This window comes from Oryx dammah, unplaced genomic scaffold (genome assembly GCF_014754425.2).
Source record: "Oryx dammah isolate SB20612 unplaced genomic scaffold, SCBI_Odam_1.1 HiC_scaffold_28, whole genome shotgun sequence".
Classification (NCBI taxonomy): domain Eukaryota; kingdom Metazoa; phylum Chordata; class Mammalia; order Artiodactyla; family Bovidae; genus Oryx; species Oryx dammah.
This window is the reverse complement of record NW_024070212.1, coordinates 91,537,965-91,557,581: the sequence shown is the minus strand read 5'-3', so window position 1 is coordinate 91,557,581 and position 19,617 is coordinate 91,537,965. Positions and strand designations below refer to the sequence as shown.

Here is a 19,617-nt window from a genome sequence, read left to right as displayed (position 1 = left end):
CAGAATTATATTCATATATTCTCTGTTCATCCATATTTTCGTTCGTTGATTATAGCTTTGTCTTTGTGCCAGGTGCTATGCTAGGCACAGTTCAGTTGCAAAGTCGTGTCCAACACTTTGCAACCTCATGGACTACAACAAGCCAGGCTTCCCTGTCCTTCACTATCTTCCTGAGTGTGTCCTTCACTATCTCCCTCAGGTCCACTGAGTTGAGGATGCCATCTATCTCATCCTCTGTCACCCCCTTCTCCTCCTTCCCTCAATCTTTCCCAGCATCAGTATCTTTTCCAATGAGCTGGCTCTTCACATCAGGTGGCCAAAGTATTGGAGTTTCAGCTTCAGCATCAGTCCTTCCAATGAATATTCAGGGTTGATTTCCTCTAGGATTGACAGGTTTGATTTCCTTGCTGTCCAAGGAACTCTCAAGTGTCTTCTCCAACACCACAGTTCAAAAGCATCAGTTCTTTAGCGCTCAGCCTTCTTTATAGTCCAACTGTCACATCCATACATGACTACTGAAAAAACCATCAGTTCAGTTCAGTTTAGTCGCTCAGTCGTGTCTGACTCTTTGCGACCCCATGGACTGCAGTATGCCAGGCTTCCCTGTCCATCAACAACTCCAAGTTTACTCAAACTCATGTCCATTGAGTTGGTGATGCCATTCAACAATCTCATCCTCTGTCGTCCCCTTCTCCTGCCCTCAATCTTTCCCAGCATCAGGGTCTTTCCCAGTGAGTCAGTTCTTCGCATCCAGTGGCCAAAGGATTGAAGTCTCAGCTTCAGCATCAGTCCTTCCAATGAATATTCAGGACTGGTTTCTGTCGGGGGCGCTCCGCAGAAAGAGAGAGGCAGTGGAACTTCCCTCAGCAAAGCCAAGGGGTCCCGAGGAGAGGTGAGAGAGGATCAGACGCGACAGGGGTTCCATATGAGCAGTTCCGCTTTATTGCCACAAGCTCTTGGTTTATATAGGCAAGCAGGGGGGTTTTGCCAGGGACTTTCCATAGTTGCACCAATCACGTTAAAGGTCAAATTGCCATGTGCCTTCATTATAACAGGAGTGTATGGTGATCACGTGCTGTCCACGTGCATGGAAATCAAGAGAGCCAATCAAAAACTTTAACATAGACCACGCCCCTATCTCTTCCGCCAGGCGCCATTTTAGTTTCTGACTGCAAAGCTAGCCCATTTTTTTTTAAGGTTTCCCATTTAGGGCCCCACAATTTCCTTTAGGATGGACTGGTTGAATCTCCTTGCAGTCCAAGGGACTCTCAAGAGTCTTCTCCAACACCACAGTTCAAAAGCATCAATTCTTTGGCACTCAGCTTTCTTTATAGTCCAACTCTTACATCCATACATGGCTACTGGAAAAACCATAGCTTTGACTATATAGACCTTTGTTGGCAAAGTGATGTCTCTGCTTTTTAGTATGCTGTCTAGGTTTGTCATAGCTTTCCTTCCAAAGAACAAGCATCTTTTAATTTCATGCCTGCAGTCACCATCAGCAGTGATTTTGGAGCCTAAGAAAATAAAATCTGTCACTGTTTCCACTTTTTCCCCAACTGGTTGCCATAAAGTGAAGGAACCAGATGCCATGATCTTAGGTTTTTGAATGTTGAGTTTTAAGCCAGGTTTTTCACTCCCCTCTTTCACCTTCATCAAGAGGCTCTTTAGTTTCTCTTCACTTTCTGCCATTAGGGTGGTGTCATATCTCAGGTTATTGATATTTCTTCCAGCAGTCTTAATTCCAGCTTGTGATTCATCCACCCTGGCATTTTGCATGATGTACTCTGCATATAAGTTAAATAAGCAGGGTGATGATATACAGTCTTGAGGTACTCCTTTCCCAATTTTGAACCAGTCTGTTGTTCCATGTCCAGTTCTAACTATTGCTTCCTGACCCACATATAGGTTTCTCAAGAGACAGTGGTCTGTTTCTCCCGTCTCTTGAAGAATTTCCCACAGTTTGTTGTGATCCACACAGTCAAAGGAGTCAGTGTAGTCAATGAAGCAGATGTTTTTCTGGAATTCTCTTGCTTTCTCTATGATCCAGTGGATGTTGGCAATTTGATCTCTGGTTTCGCTGCCTTTTCTAAATCCAGCTTTTACATCTGGAAGTTCTCAGTTCATGTACTGCTAAAGCCTAGCTTGAAAGATTTTGAGCACTACCTTGCTAGCAAGTGAAATGAGTACAATTATATGGTAGTTTGAACATTTTTTGGCATTGCCCTTCTTTGAGATTGGAATTAAAATTGACCTTTTCCAGTCCTGTGGCCACTGCTGGGTTTTCCAAATGTGCTGACATATTGAGTGCAGCACTTTCACAGCATCATCATTTAGGATTTGATATATCTCATCTTGAATTCCATCACCTCCACTAGCTTTGTTTGTAGTGATGCTTCCTAAGGCCCACTTAACTTCACACTTCAGGATGTCTGGCTCTAGGTGAGTGATCACACCATCATGGTTATCCTGGTCACTAAGACCTTTTCTATATAGTTCTGTGTATTCTTGCCACCGCTTCTTAATCTCTTCTGCTTCTGTTAAGTCCTTGCCATTTCTGTTCTCTATTGAGCCCATCTTTGCATGAAACTTTCCCTTTCTCCAGTTTTCATGAAGAAATCGCTAGTCTTTCCCATTCTATTGTTTTCCTCTCTTTCTTTTCATTATTCACATAAGAAGGCTTTCTTATCTCTCCTTGCAGTTCTCTGGAACTCCGTATTTAGTTGAGTATATCTTTCCCTTTCTCCTTTGCCTTTTGCTTCTCTTCTTTTCTCAGCTATTGTAAGGCCTTCTCAGACAACCATTTTGCCTTCTTGCATTTCTTTTTCTTGGGGATGGTTTTGGTCACCAACTCCTATACAGTGTTATGAACCTCCATCCGTAGGTTTTCAGGCATTCTGTCTACCAGATCTAATGCCTTGATTCTATTCATTTCCTCTACTGTATAATTATAAGGGATTTGATTTAGGTCATACCTGAATGACCTAGTAGTTTTCCTTATTTTCTTCAATTTAGGTCTGAAATTTGCCATAAGAATCTGATGATCTGAGCCACAGTCAGCTCCAGGTCTTGTTTTTGCTGACTGTGTAGAGCTTCTCCACCTTTGACTACAAAGAATATAATCAATCTGATTTCAGTATTGACTATCTGGTGATGTCCATATGGAGAGTTGTCTCTTGTGTTGTTGGAAGAGGGTGTTTGCTATGACCAGTGTGTTCTCTTGACAATACTCTGTTAGCCTTTACCCTGCTTCATTGTTGTTCTCCAAGGCCAAACTTGCCTGTTACTCCAGGTATCTATTGGCTTCCTACTTTTGCATTCCAACCCCTATGATGAAAAGGACATTTTTTGTGTGTGTTAGTTCCAGAGGTCTTGTAGGTCTTCATAGAACTATTCAGCTTCTTCGGCATCAGTGGTTGGAGCATAGACTTGGATTACTATGGTGTCGAATGGTTTGCCTTGAAAACAAACTGAGCTCATTCTGTCGTTTTTGAGATTGCACCCAAGTACTTCATTTAAGAATCTTTTGTTGACTATGAGAGATACTCCATTTCCTCTAAGAGATTCTTGCCCACAGTAGTAGATATAATGGTCATCTGAATTAAATTTGTCCATTTCCATCCATTTTAGTCCACTGATTACTAAAATGTCAATATTCACTCTTGCCATCTCCTGTTTGACCACATCAAATTTACTTTGATTCATGGACCTAACATTCCAGGTTCCTTTGCAATACTGTTCTTTACACCACAGGACTTTACTTTCATCACCAGTCATAACCACATCGACATCCATAAAACGGACCAGTCATGATGGACAGTTCTGAAAAAATGTGGTCCACTGAAGGAAAGTATGGCAAACCACTCCAGCATTCTTTCCTGGAGAACCCCATGAACAGTATGAAAAGGCAAAGAGATATGACACCAGAAGATGAGCCCCCAAGGTCAGTAGGTGTCCAATATGCTGCTGGGGAAGAGTGGAGAAATAGCTCCAGAAAGAGAGCTGGGCCAAAGTGGAAACAATGCTCACTTGTGCATGTGTCTGGTGGTAAAAGAACATTACTTCACACCATTTTAGGGCTAGCTGCATTTACACATTCACAGCCCTGCCACTTCTGCTCTCCATTTTACAGATGAGGAAACTTGTAAGAGGTTAAGTTACTATCTTAGATTACTTCAGTGAGAAGAAGTATCAGAACTAGGATGAAAACTCAGGGCTGTCTGGTCCCAAGCCCTGGCTTGACCTGCTCCACGAATGTCTAAGGCTAAATGACTCTCATAACCTACTCAGATCATGAACTCCTTATTGCCAAATTCATGCTTAAATTGAAGAAAGTGGAGAAAACCACTAGACCATTCAAGTATGACCTAAATCCATCCCTTATGATTATACAGTGGAAGTGAGAAATAGATTTAAGGGACTAGATCTGATAGACAGAGTGCCTGAAGAACTATGGACAGAGGTTCATGACATTGTACAGGAGACAGGGATCAAGACCATCCCCAAGAAAAAGAAATGCAAAAAAGCAAAATGGCTGTCTGAGGAGGCCTTACAAATAGCTGTGAAAAGAAGTGAAAAGCAAAGGAGAAAAGGAAAGATATACCTATTTGAATGCAGAGTTCCAAAGAATAGCAAGGAGAGATAAGAAAGCCTTCCTCAGTGATCACTGCAAAGAAATAGAGGAAAAACAATAGAATAGGAAAGACTAGAGATCTCTTCAAGAAAATTAGAGATACCAAGGGAACATTTCATGCAAAGATGGGCTCAATAAAGGACAGAAATGGTATGGACCTAACAGAAGCAGAAGATATTAAGAAATACACAGAAGAACTATACAAAAAAGATCTTCACAACACAGATAATCACGGTGGTGTGATCACTCACCTAGAGCCAGACATCCAGGAATGTGAAATCAAGTGGACCTTAGGAAGTATCACTATGAATAAAGCTAGTGTAGGTGATGGAATTCCAGTTGAACTATTTCAAATCCTAAAAGATGATTCTGTGAAAGTGCTGCACTCAATATGTCAGCACATTTGGAAAACTCAGCAGTGGCCACAGGACTGGAAAAGGTCAGTTTTCATTCCAATCCCAAAGAAAGGCAATGCCAAAGAATGCTCAAACTACCACACAATTGCACTCATCTCACACGCTAGTAAAGTAATGCTCAAAATTCTCCAAGCCAGGCTTCAGCAGTACGTGAACCGTGAACTCCTTGATGTTCAAGCTGGTTTTAGAAAAGGCAGAGGAACCAGAGATCAACTTGCCAACATCCGCTGGATGGTGGAAAAAGCAAGAGAGTTCCAGAAAAACATCTATTTCTGCTTTATTGACTATGCCAAAGCCTTTGACTATGTGGATCACAATAAACTGTGGAAAATTCTTCAAGAGATGGGAATACCAGACCACCTGACCTGCCTCTTGAGAAACCTCTATGCAGGTCAGGAAGCACTGGACATGGAACAACAGACAGGTTCCAAATAGGAAAAGGAGTATGTCAAGGCTGTATATTGTTATCCTGCTTATTTAACTTCTATGCAGAGTATCATGAGAAATGCTGTGCTAGATGAAGCACAAGCTGGAATCAAGACTGCCGGGAGAAATATCAATAACCTCAGATATGCAGATGACACCACCCTTATGGCAGAAAGCAAAGAAGAACTAAAGAGCTTCTTGATGAAAGTGAAAGAGAAGAGTGAAAAAGTTGGCTTAAAGCTCAACATTCAGAAAACGAAGATCATGGCATCCGGTTCCATCAATTCATAGCAAATAGATGAGGAAACAGTGGAAACAGTGGCTGACTTTATTTTTATGGGCTCCAAAATCACTGCAGATGGTGATTGCAGCCATGAAATTAAAAGACGCTTACTCCTTGGAAGGAGAGTTATGACCCACCTAGACAGCATATTAAAAAGCAGAGACATTACTTTGCCAACAAAGGTCCATCTAGTCAAGGCTATGGTTTTTCCAGTGGTCATGTATGGATGTGAGAGTTGGATTATAAAGAAAGCTGAGTGCCAAAGAACTGATGCTGTTGAACTGTGGTGTTGGAGAAGACTCTTGAGAGTCCCTTGGACTGCAAGGAGATCCACCCAGTACACCCTAAAGGAGATCAGTCCTGGGTGTTCATTGGAAGGACTGATGTTGAAGCTGAAACTCCAGTATTTTGGCCACCTGATGTGAAGAGCTGACTCATTGGAAAAGACCCTGATGTTGGGAAAGATTGAAGGCAAGAGGAGAAGGGGACGACAGAGGATGAGATGGTTAGATGGCATCACCGACTCAATGGACATGAGTTTGAGTAAACTCCAGGAGCTGATGATGGACTGGGAGGCCCGGCGTGCTGTGGTTCGTGGGATCACAAAGAGTTGGACACAACTGAGCAACTGAACTGAACTGAACCTGCTCTACTCAGATCACTGGAAAAGTCACTGGCTGACTCTGCTGTCTTCTGGGCACTGCTGTGGCACTTGGGGATACAGAAATGAATAAACCCCTCAGCACCCAGTCAGAATCCCATTCCACTCCTACCACCCGATTCCCCATACACCCCCTGTGGTTCCTCTCCTTGCCTTGAACCCTCTTGAGGCATGGAGTGCTTTAGTGGCTCAGACAGTGAGGTTGAAGGTTGCATGAAGTGAGCTATGAGGTCACATTGCACATCAGTGTGCTTCAAAGGTTATGACCCCAAGGGCAGCCTGCAGGGCTGACTTTTCCTGGGTGCCTGTTAAGTCGCTTCAGTCGTTTCTGACTTTTTGTGACTCTATATCCTATAGCCCGCCAGGCTCCTCTGTCTGTGGGATTCTTCAGGTAAGAATACTGTAGTGGGCTGCCATGCCCTTCTCCAGGGGATCTTCCCAACTCAGGGATCAAACCCATGTTTTCTGTGGCTCCTACACTGCAAGTGGATTCTTTTATCACTGATCCACAAGGGAAGCCCCCTAGGCTTGGCTAGAACATGGTTCATAAACATCACAGACGATTTCCAAGTGGAGAAGGGAAACTGGGGTCCTCAGGACATTTAGGTGATCAGCGTACTCCAGACCCTGAAATAACCCTTCTGGCATGTTCCTGTCGAGCCCCACCATTGCAGGGTGGAGACCTTGTTTTGCTCTGGACTCCATTTGGCCCTTTTCATGAAAGCTGGCCTTTAAAAAATTTTCAGGTAGACTGTTTCCTTGGATAGTGATAGAGGAGAACTGCTGTTTTAAAAGCATGTCTCAGGAAATGAAGATTCCCTGTGCGGAAGCAGCTGGTGTTATCACGTGTCCGGTAGACTTTCCAAACACCTGTTATCAGTAGTTTCTGTTTTTGATTAAGATGTGAGCCCAAGGGCTGCAGCCTTGCTGAAGGGCAGAACTGGCATTCAGGCACTGTAGATACATTATCTCATTTAATCTGTATGGACACCTGGTGAGATAGTGACTTTTACGAATGAAAGAAAATGAAGATCAAAAGGTGAAGGAGTTTTTAGCTTATATGTGAGACAGCCAGGATTCAAACTTAGAACTGCCTGACTCAAAAACCTTAACAAATGTCAGATCACCCCTCCAGTTCTTTCCCAGAAGTCACAGTGGGTTACCTATCTTTCAGAGTTGTAGGTCTGTGAAATTCTAGAAGGCTAGTGGCTCTTCAGGCCAGTTACCCATCATCAGCAAGAATCTTTAACTTCATTGAAAGGTGGATTGATCCAGGTCTTGTGCAAACCTGTCTGATAATAAAACCCTCATCACCTCTTGAAACAGTACATTCACCATGGGACAACTCTGATCATTTGAAGTTCATTTTTTGAACTTATATTTTTTTGGTCACATCATATGTTATATGAGATCTCCTTTCCTTGACCAGGGATTGAACCCAGACAATGACAGCAAAAGCCCAGAATCCTAACCATTAGACCACCAGGGAACTCCCTGGAGTTCATCTTATACTAAGGACAGATTTTGCCCCCTTGGACCCTCCCCTGTTGTTCCCAGCTCTGTCCTTGAAGCTGGTTCCCCTGTCCCCTGGAAGATGTTCAGTGCAGTGCCTACTACCTGACTGTCTGCTCATCTGGAATGCATCCCCCCAACTCTCTCACCCATTCCTCAAAGGATCCTACTTTTACTGGTTTTTTCCAGCCAAGTACCCATAGATGTCCCTTGTAAAGGGTGTGGTCCCAACCTGAGCACGAATCTTCCAGATCAGTCAGTCAATCAGTCGCTCAGTCGTGTCTGATCCTTTGTGACCCCAGGGACTGCAGCACACCAGGCCTCCCTGTGTCTATCACCAGCTCCCAGAGTTTACTCAAACTCGTGTCCATTGAGTCGGTGATGCCATCCAACTATCTCATCCTCTGTTATCCCCTTCTCCCACCTTCAATCTTTCCCAGCATCAGGGTCTTTTCCAATGAGTTAGTTCTTCGCATCCAGTGGCCAAAGTATTGGAGTTTCAACTTCAGCATCAGTCCTTCTAATGAATATTCAGGACTGATTTCCTTTAGGATGGACTAGTTTGATCTCCTTGCAGTCCAAGGGATTCTCAAGAGTCTTCTCCAACACCACAGTTCAAAAGCATCAATTCTTTGGCACTCAGCTTTCTTTTAATCCAACTCTCACATCCATACATGCTACTGGAAAAACCATAGCTTTGACTAGATGGACCTTTGTTGGCAAAGTAGTTGCTCTGCCTTTTAATAAGCTGTCTAGATTTGTCATAGCTTTTCTTCCAAGGAGCAAGCATCTTTTAATTTTATGGCTGCAGTCACCATCTGCAGTGATTTTAGAACCCCCCAAAAGTAAACTCTGTCACTGTTTCCACTGTTTCCCCATTTATTTGCCATGAAGGATGGGACCGGATGCCATGATTTTAGTTTTCTGAACGTTGAGTTTTAAGCCAACTTTTTCACTCTCCTCTTTCACTTTCATCAGGAGGCTTTTTAGCTCCTCTTCACTTTCTGCCATAAGGGTGGTGTCATCTGCATATCTGAGGTTATTGATATTTCTCCCGGCAGTCTTGATTCCAGCTTGTGGTTCATCAAGTCCAGCATTTCTCATGATGTACTCTGCATATAAGTTAAATAAGCAGGGTGACAATATACAGCCTTGACGTACTCCTTTCCCAATTTGGAACCAGTCTGTTGTTCCATGTCCAGTTCTTACTGTTGCTTCCTGACCTGTGTACAGATTTCTCAGGAAGCAGGTAAGGTGGTCTGGTATTCTCATCTCTTCCAGAATTTTCCACACAGGGTGTAATTCTCTTTAAGAATTTCTTTGTTGTGATCCACACAGTCAAAGGCTTTGGCATAGCCAATAAAGCAGAAATAGATGTTTTTCTGGAACTCTCTTGCTTTTTTGATGATCCAACAGATGTTGGCAGTTTGATCTCTGATTCCTCTGCCATTTCTAAATCCAGTTAATGTCTGGAAGTTCACAGTTCATGTACTATTGAAGCCTGGCTTGGAGAATTTTGAGCATTACTTTGCTAGTGTGTGAAATGAGTGCAATTGCGGGGTAGTTTGAGCATTCTTTGGCATTGCCTTTCTTTGGGACTGGAATGAAAACTGACCTTTCCCAGTCCTGTGGCCACTGCTGAGTTTTCCAAATGTGCTGACATATTGAGTGCAGCACTTTCACAGCATCATCTTTTAGGATTTGGAATAGCTCAACTGGAATTCCATCACCCCCACTAGCTTTGTTCATAGTGATGCTTCCTAAGGTCCACTTGACTTTGCGTTCCAGGATATCTGTCTTTAGGTGAGTGATCACACCATCGTGATTATCTGTGTTGTGAAGATCTTTTTTGTATAGTTCTTCTGTCTATTCTTGCCACCTCTTCTTAATATCATCTGCTTCTGTTAGGTCCAGACCATTTCTGTCCTTTATTGAGCCCATCTTTGCATGAAATGTTCCCTTGGTATCTCTAATTTTCTTGAAGAGATCTCTAGTCTTTCCCATTCTATTGTTTTCCTCTATTTCTTTGCAGTGATCACTGAGGAAGGCTTTCTTATCTCTCCTTGCTATTCTTTGGAACTCTGAATTGAAATGGGTATATCTTTCCTTTGCTCCTTTGCCTTTTGCTGCTCTTCTTTTCATAACTGTTTGTAAAGCCTCCTGAGACAACCATTTTGCCTTTTTGCATTTCTTTTTCTTGGGGATGGTTTTGATCACTGCCTCCTGTACAGTGTCACGAACCTCCATCCATAGTTTTTCAGGCCCTCTGTCTATCAGATCTAACCCTTTGGATCTGTTAGTCACTTCCACTGTATAGTTGTAAGGGATTTGATTTAGGTCACACATGAATGGCTTAGTGGTTTTCCCTACTTTCTTCAACTGAAGTCCAAATTTGCCAATAAGGAGTTCATGATCTGAGCCACAGATAACAGCCTTATAAACAGTGAGTGATCTAAAGAAAGGAAATAATATTTAATTAAAATACAAAACTAAAAAATATTAAACAAATACTAAAGAACTACAAAGTACTACATGCTCAGTGTGGGGGAAAAAAGAGAAAAGACAGGAGAAAGAGAAAAGCAATCATGGGAGATCCCCAGTGTCTTCTAGGATTCTAGAAGACTGGGAAACAAAAGCTCTTAAGGCAAGCAGTTTACATGACAGACGATCCTAGAAAATATTGGTACAGGGTGGGGAAGCGAGATGGGAAAGGGAAGGAGCTAATGATGGTGTGCTACCAAGCAAGTCACCACCAAGGGCCACCAGCGTTTAAACTGCTATCCTGTGCCAGCCACTGTGGTTAGAAGATGCATCTCAGAGTCATCCCACCTGAGGGCCAGGAAGCTGGGTATTTACATATCAGTTTCTTTTAGTCATTGGCTGTATGCTGGAGGGAGAAGGGAAGCATCCATTTTCCTATACTTTTGATCTGTTCAGTGTGCAGAGATTCTTCTGGGCCCAAGAAAGCTTTCAGGCAAAGAGATACATATGCTGGCATTGAAACCCTGGCCAGAATATTCCAGACTTTTAAAATCCAGTGGGACACGGACAGGTCATCCACAGCCTGTGCTATACCCAGAGACAGCCCGTTAACATTTAGTGTATTTCCATCCACATCTAGAGCCCTTTTTCTGCTGCTGGTCCCTCACCCCTCAACCTCATTGCCTCGGCACCAAGTCAGGCCCTGGTCATCTGGTCTCCAGACTACTACCTTCTGGCTTGTTCAGGGAGCCACCGTCTTTCTGTTTCACATGATCCCTCCCATCATCTCCCCACATTGGAATTTTATATAACCTTGTTATGTTATATATGTACATGTTATATTTATGTATTTAAGTTAGGGCTACACTATATATTTAGTAGTGGGTCCTGCCTTTTTCACTTCACATTAACTCATCAGAATTTATCCTTGATCTTAAATTTTATTTGAAAACATGTTTTTAATGACTCTATGCTATTCCATTGTAGGGATAACCAATAATTTATTTAGCCCTGGGAAAGCAGACTCTCCAAAGCTCTAAGGTGTTTCTGTTTACTGGAACATAACCATCAGCTAGCTGGGAGTGAAATCCAGCAGAAATGGCAAAGGCAGGAATCTGAGGCTGGGGTCAGGGTTGGGCTAGGGAAGGCAGAAAAGCTGCAGAAGGAGTCGTAGGCAAAAGGGGCACACAGCCAAGCCTGGTCCTACCACTGGGAGAACATCCCACGGTGTCTGACACAAATTAGGTACTCAGTAACTATTGCTAACTGCGCACTGTGTGCTAGGGCTCGTACAAGGGGAGAACAGAGCCGGTTAAACATGGCCTCAGTATGCTACAAAGAACGCATGAGGAATATGTTGAACTACTATGTGCCAAGAATATTATAGATACCATTCAGGCTCACTACCACCTGAGAGGTGCTGTGTTTTGATCATTCTCACTTTTCAGGCAAAGAAGCTGAGACTCAACAGGCTGAATAATTTCATCAAGGTGTCATATCAAGTTAGTTACAGATCTGGGTCCTAAATTTACCAGGTGGGTCTGTGAGAGTTCCAAAGCTCTTTGCTCTTTCCCTACCACACCAGACTCCCTGACCAAGCGGAAAGTGCTAATGACCCCGAGTAAGGTGTTCTAGGTGGGTAGGCCTGGCCTGGGAGAAGAAAAGAAAGAGAAAGGGGACCAAGGAAAGCATTGAGGAGGAGACATTGAGATGGGCCTTCAAGGACAGGTAAAATTCCAGTGTGGGGAGATGATGGGAGGGATCATGTGAAACAGAAAGACGGTGGCTCCCTGAACAAGCCAGAAGGTAGTAGTCTGGAGAGCAGATGACCAGGGCCTGACTTGGTGCCGAGGCAATGAGGTTGAGGGGGGAGGGACCAGCAGCAGAAAAGGGGTTCTAGATGTGGAACCCCTGGGAGTGATGACCCACTAGAGTCTGGGTCAGAAATTACCTTGAGGGTGGAAGGACAGTTGATATTAAATTGAGGCTTGCTATGTGTCTTGATTTTTAAGAAATGGCAGTATGGGGAGGGCTCTTTAAAATCATCTTTAGGGACTTTTCTGGTGGTCCAGTGGCTAAGACTCTGCCCTCCCAATGCCGGGGGCCAGGTTTGCTCCTTGGTTGGGGAACCAGATCCCTCATGCCACAGTTAAGAGTTCACATGCTGTAACTAAGACATGGAGCAGCCAAATGAAGTATACATAAATAAAAAATAATTACTGAAAAAGATCATCTCTCACTTCTTGGGGTGGCAGCAGGTTGAGGAAAGGAGAGGAGAAGAAAGGGAACACAAACTCAGTCTCAACTACATGATGGCACTGTATATGTATATGGATAAAGCCACATCAAGTTATGTACGTGGTGAGGACTTGCCACATAGCTGATGCTCTTTCTCAGGCTTAGGCCCCAAAAGTCTGTTTAAGGGAAGCAGAGACAGAACAAAAGTTAAGGCTGGCTGATTCCTATAACACCTACAACATTTCTCCTGTAACATGCTGCCTTTTAAGTCCTTTCCTGACACTGCTTCCTTGTGGTTTTCTGTCCCCAGTATTGGTGCTCTTGTGGGCCTGTCCATAGCAGCAGTGGTCCTCCTGGCCTTCATTATCACTGCCTGTGTGCTTTGTTACCTGTTCATCAGCTCAAAACCCCACACAAAGTTGGACCCAGGCTTAAACTTACAGACTACAGGTAAGAAAGAGGACATGTGATTTCCTTGTATTCAGCAGGCTAGCACCTTTTCAGAGGGGAGATATTTAGAAATGATGTTTGGACTATTTGCCTCACATGTGTTTCTGGAATATTAAGAAGCACCAGCACATTTTGCAGGAGGTTCTGATATGAACATTTCCATCACAAACTCTTCATGTGCTCATTGATAATCAAAATAATTCTATATTTGTTACAGGGAGATATTACTAAACATCCTGCAATATAGAGGACAGCACCCTACAACTGAGTTATCTGACTCAGAACTTCCCTGGTGGTTCAGCAGTTAAGACTCTGTGCTTCCAGGGCAGGGGACACAGATTCTATCTCGGGTTAAGGAAGGTCTCACAGGCTGCATAACAAGGTCTAAAAAAATAAAAGGTTATCTGACCTAGAATGTCAATATTGTTGATGTTGAGAAACCTTAGAAAAGAAAAAGCCTCCAGAAAGAGACTAATTAAAATATAGTAACATGAATAAAATGTTTAATTTTTTAAATAAGAGAAATATTAGCAAATTTGCCTCCAACAGATGCAAATAACACAAAAGAGACTATGTATAAAATTAAAAAAACAAGTGGTGGACTGCAAAGATAGTGTAAATACAGATGCATAGTCAACCCTTATTATTTGCAGATTCCATATTGGTGAATTTGTCTACTTGCTAGAATTAATTTGTAACTTCAAAAATCAATACTTTCAGTGTTTTTGAGGTCATTTGCAGACGTGGATGTGCACAGAGCAACAAAAACTTTGAGTTGCCCTGTTACACTGAGGTTGCCCAGCTGAGGCTGCACAAGGCCAAGCTTGCCTTTTTGTTTCAGCTCTCATACTATGAACAAGTGTCCTTTTCATGGTATATTTAGTGTCACATTTTTGCATTTTTTGTGTTTTTATTGGCAATTTCATTGTTGAAAATGGCCCCCAAATATAACGTTTAAGTGCTCTCTAGTATTCTTCAACATAAAAAGGCTGTCATGTGCCTTATGGAAAAAATACATGTGTTCAATACACATGAGTTAAATGTTATCAATTAGTAATATATATTAAATAAGGTATCATTATGCAGAAACATACATAAAGCAAAGTTATATATTGATTGGTTGACAAAAATGTGATCAGAGGCTCACAGGAACCTAAATTTGTATTTCCCTGAGGAGCAATTGATTCAGTATTTGCTAACTCAGTGTTAATGGTAACTTAATAGAACAAAATAATAGTGACTAATGGGCTTCCCTGGTGGCTCAGCTGGTGAAGAATCCGCCTGCAATGCCGGAGACCTGGGTTCAATCCATGGGTTGGGAAGATCCCCTGGAGAAGGGAACAGCCACCCACTCCAGAATTCTGGCCTGGAGAATTCCATGGACTGTATAGGCCAATGGGTTGCAAAGAGTTGGACACGACTGAGCAACTTTCACTTTCACTTTCACTTTCCTCATGGTTCAGTGGTAAAGAATCTGCCTGCCAAGCAGGAATAGCAGGTTTGATCCCTGGCTTGGGAACATTCCCTGGAGAAGGAAGTGGCAACCCTCTACAGTATTCTTGCCTGGGAAATCCATGGACAGAGGAGCCTGGCAGGCATTCTTCCCTGGGAAATCCATGGGCAGAGGAGCCTGGCAGGCTACAGTCCATGGGGTTGCAAACACTTGGACACGACTTAGTGACTGAGCATGCGTGCACAATAAATAATGAGAATCAACTGTATATAAAATAGAGACAAGATTGATATCCAGGATATATAAGTGCACCTTTAAACACATGAGAAAAACATAATCCATCAAAAAATACAAATGCCCAACACACATAAAAAGATACTCTACCTTACTAATAATCAGGAAAATGCAATTTAAGAATGATATACCTTTTCAAAAAATGATTTAAAAAGCAATTACATTGGCAAAAATTAAAAAATGGATCACATTGATAGTGAGAAGGTTACATGGGGGAATGGGTAATCTCATATACCACTGGTAAGGGTAAATTGGCAAAACCACTTGTAGAGCATTGTGGCACTATCCATTTAAACTGAAAATGTATATAGCCTATTAGTGATTCCACTTCTAATTATCTGCCTTAGAGACAGTTGCTCTAGGAGAGGACTTGTAAAGATGGATACCATGACAATTTGTCACACTGGAAATAAACTAAATGTTCATCAACACAGGAGGAATGAAAAATAATACTGTCGTTAAAAGGAATGCATTAACTCTAAATAGACAATTCCATTTGCTCCTTGCTGGGGTCCAGCCTCAGGAGAGTCCAGGGATACCCTCAGGATGAATGGCGTCGGCGAATGAATGAATGACCCGGGGAGACCAAGCTTCAGTGAGCGAGGCCCATAACTTTATTTTCAAAAAGAGCTTTTATACCCTGACTTGTACATAGAGGAAAATGAAAGATGCAAGGTCATGCAGAGTCAGCTCAAACATTTCAGCAGTTTTACCCTTATTGAAACCAGGATTTTTTCTGCATACCTTTCCCATAAACAAGGGTCTTATGTTGTGTACATTATCTTCTGGCCTTGGAGGCCTGTTGACATTTTATGACCCTTTTTTGATAAAGGTTGTTCAACCAGAAAACTTGTTTTCCCTTGAAGTGTTTTTTCTTTATACCTCTAATCCATGTCAGCCTCAGAAAGTACTAAACAGAGTTACATTCTCATGGAGCAAAGGTGCAATGGGTTACAAAAAAGAACTTATTAGCTCAAAGTTCTGATGTGGTTAATACCAAGGCTACTACTTGTTTTTCCTTACATTCCAACTATATTAACTAATGCACTCCCAGGCACACAATGGATAAGGGATATGGGAACTTGGCAGCAAGTATTGGCTCAACAATGAAACCCTTCACTAGTATTATTTTAATAAAACCTTTTCACCCCTTGAAGGGCTCTATATTTTTAGAATGCTTAGGCTTCCCGTGTCATGGTTTGTGAACAATCATATGCGTAGTTGCAAGAGTCTGGATAAAGCTGCCAAGCAAGCTAGAATGCTAACAGGGGGGGTTGAATTGAAATGCTCCTTTCATGCCCAGGAGACTTATCAACTAGAGCCCTAAGTTGATTTTCTCCAGAGAAAGGTGGTTGGGGATAGCCCCCTGTTAATGTCAGAAGAGTTGGTGAAAGGCATAATATAATAGACAATAGACAGACAGATTTTGGTTTGGGGTCGATGCTTGAGCAGGTCCAGGGAGTCCCTCAAGTCCTGATCCGCCTTGCCTGTCAGGTCTCCTCCGCATGACCTTGTCATGGGTGGGATCTCCCATGCTGGCTCCCGGCAGCTCCTCATAATAACCAGGCAGTGTATGGATCTTATTAAAATCTATTTTACAGATGTGGAGACTAAGGCCCACATACCTAGTGAGTGAATGATAGAGCCAACTCCATCTCCACCTTCCTTCCTCTCCTTATCCCTGTGCTGAGCAGGGGAAGTCCCTACTTGATGCCAGACACTGTTTGAAACTTTACATGCACTATCTTGTCTAATTTTCCAAACTACCCCAGTGAGGTAGGTATTATTATTGCCCATCTTACAGATGTGAAACCATTGTTTCAAAGAGGTCAGATGACTTGCCCACAGGGGTCACAGTTCGTAAATTGCAGAGTTGTAATTCAAATGTGTGTGTTTTTCTGCCTCCGAAGTCCTATTCTTTCTACCTCACCAGGCCAGGCGTGTAGGGTGCTTGGACCCTGCCCCCCCATCTCCCCCTACCCGATCACCTGCAGCCTTTCCAAATCAATGGAACACAGCTCACCTAGCAGTCCTGTGAATGAAGACCACCCTCCTGCTTTTCACTGCTCAGCCACTGGCTAGATGTTTTTGCTTATTCAATCACCAGGGTTTGATACAGCTTGTGTTCTTGCTTTTTGCTTCTTATTTTTAAAATGGAAAATGCACTTCCTGTTTATTAAGTAACAGCTTTCAGCTCTCTCCGTCTTTTGCCTAAACTCAGCTCTTAGTTCCTTCCTTTCTTCTTCATGAAGTGCTGTCCTCTCCTTCCTCAGAACCCGCAGCATCAACCCAACATTTGGGTTGATCAAACCCAGCATCAACGTTTACAGGCCACTACCTTACACTCATCAGAGCTTTCCCCCTTACACAGACTTTCATCTGTTTTTGTCTCCTTCTACAGTAGGACCTGTAGAGAGATCGTGTGTGCATGCACGCGTGCTAAGTTGCTTCAGTCATATCCAACTCTGTGCGACCCTATGGGCTGTAGCCTGCCAGGCTCCTCTGTCTGACATGGCATTCTCCAGGCAAGAATACTGGAGTAGGTTGCCATGCCGTCCTCCAGGGAATCTTCCCAACCCAGAGACTGAACCTGAGTCGAATGTCTCTTGCATTCGCAGGCAGGTTCTTCACCACTAGCGCCACCTGGGAAGCCCATAGAGAGATCATTAGCCCCATTTTACAGGAGAGGAAATCAAGGCTCACCCAAGAGAAGGGAATTGGCCCAAGTCTACACAGCTAGTGGGCTTGTGATGCGGGGATGTCAACCCCGATTTCCCTACTCTAAAACCCACAATCATTACACACCGTACCTTGGATCCTAATCTCTGAGCCTGGGGGCAAGGGTGGAGTGGGGAGTTCCTTGACAAGAGCAGAGTGAAAATAGAACAGTTTCTGAAGATAGGCTCCTTTTGCTTCCCAGGTATTCTCTACTGTCCCATCAACCCCATCCCACCCATCCCTCAAACCTGGGATGCAATGAAGACCATAGCTTTCTCATTCTTGTACTTTGTGAGGAACTAGCTTGATCAGAGACTGACCAAGCACCTACTTTTGTGCTAGGCACTATGCCAAGGACTTTAAACACATTATCCCATTTAACCTGTTCAGCTACTTTAGGTTATTATCAACTCTATTTTACAGATGGGGTGAGTGAGGTAAGTATTCTAACCTAGGTACCTTTAATAAGAGATAAAAAATGGGAGGTGGGGGGACTCATCCTCCTCTGAAAAATGTTGGTGGGGATATCATTAATCAATCATTTTCACTAACTCATCTCTCACCTCTCTCATTCATTGCTCACCTGAATACAGTTAACAACCACCTCAGAGAACTATTGGGCATTAATTAGCTTGTGGCTCTGATGCTCAGTCATGTCTGACTCTTTGCCACCCCATGAACTGTAGTGAACCAGGCTCTTCTGTCCGTGGAATTCCCCCAGGCAAAAATACTGAAGTGGGTTGCCATTTCCTACTCAAGAGGATGTTCTCGACCCAGGTATTGAAACCGTACCTGGGTCTCCTGGGTCTCTTGCTTTGGCAGGTGAAGTCTTTACCGCTAGCACCACCTGGGAAGTCCCTCTAACTCTTAGGGCTCCTGGGAATCGAGCCTGATGTTCTCAGTTTATCAATGGGTTGCTGAGGCCCAGAAAGTGACAGTGATATGCCCAAGGTCACCCATCCAATTGGCCAAGACTTTGCTTCCAGGGCCAAAGATCTTTTCCTATAGCAGGCCCTCTGACCTTCCAGGAAGTGTTGTACTTCCTCAGAGCCCACTGCTTTTTTACTTAACCACACTTGGGGAGGTGGTACCTATGACCCAAACAAGCCTCAGAGATGAGTCAGTCTTGCCTGCTGCCTGCTAAGTCACTTCAGTTGTGTCTGACTCTGTGCAACCCCATAGACAGCAGCCCACCAGGCTCCCCTGTCCCTGGGATTCTCCAGGCAAGAACACTGGAGTGGGTTGCCATTTCCTTCTCCAATGCATGAAAGTGAAAAGTGAAAGTGAAGTCGCTCAGTCGTGTCCGACCCTCAGCGACCCCATGGACTGCAGCCTACCAGGCTCCTCCATCCATGGGATTTTTAGGCAAGAGTACTGGAGTGGGGTACCATTGCCTTCTCCGAGTCAGTCTTGACTCATCTCCAATCAGGGAGAAAATCTGAGAACTCCTTTCCTGCTGGTCACCACAGGCTAAGACCCCAGGCAATGGGGGGGACTGGCCAAAAGGTCCCTGAAAAAAGATGGGAAAGCACAACCCTGCTGGGATGTCAGAGAACCTGGCTCTGATTCTGGCTTTGTTACTCTCACTGTGTGGCCTTACGTGAGTCACTTCTCCCTGGACCTTAATTTACTCTGTAAAATGTGTACAATGGAGCTCGGTTTCTAATACATGGTGGCTTTTAAAAATGAATAACCCTCATTTTTATTATTGTTAGGCATTAGATTTTTACACGTTAGTCGCCTCAGACTGTGATATGTCAAAGATAGGAATCGTGTCTTAAACGCCTTTGGGTCCCCAGCACCTAGCAGATTTCCTAACCTATACTGAGGGTAGACTTGCTCTGTGGAAAGAGCCCAAGCTTTGGAATCAAGTAGAATTGAAAGTGTATCCTGGACCAGTACTAATAGCTGTGTCAATGGTAACCTTCTCTGTCTGTGTTTGTCTAGAACATGAAATAATAACATTCACCTCAGAGAATCGTTAGAAAAATCGAATAAGATGATTGTGCCAGTGTGTTTTAGCCAAACATGAATCTTCTTATTGTAACTTGA

General features: G+C 43.3%; 1 protein-coding gene across 2 annotated transcripts in view; it reads left to right on the top strand.

Moving 5' to 3' along the window:
* Positions 1–19,617, top strand: part of SHISAL2A (shisa like 2A) — a 30,056-nt gene that overhangs the window by 1,756 nt on the left and 8,683 nt on the right. Inside the window, exons 1-2 of one of the 2 annotated variants that reach the window (XM_040231177.1) lie at positions 3,770–3,943; positions 12,961–13,100. In XM_040231177.1, coding sequence (XP_040087111.1) covers positions 3,810–3,943; positions 12,961–13,100 — 274 coding nt within the window. In that variant the 5' untranslated portion in view covers positions 3,770–3,809. Of the gene's footprint in view, positions 1–3,769; positions 3,944–12,960; positions 13,101–19,617 lie in introns of those variants that run through there. The other variant, XM_040231176.1, reaches the window with a different exon arrangement.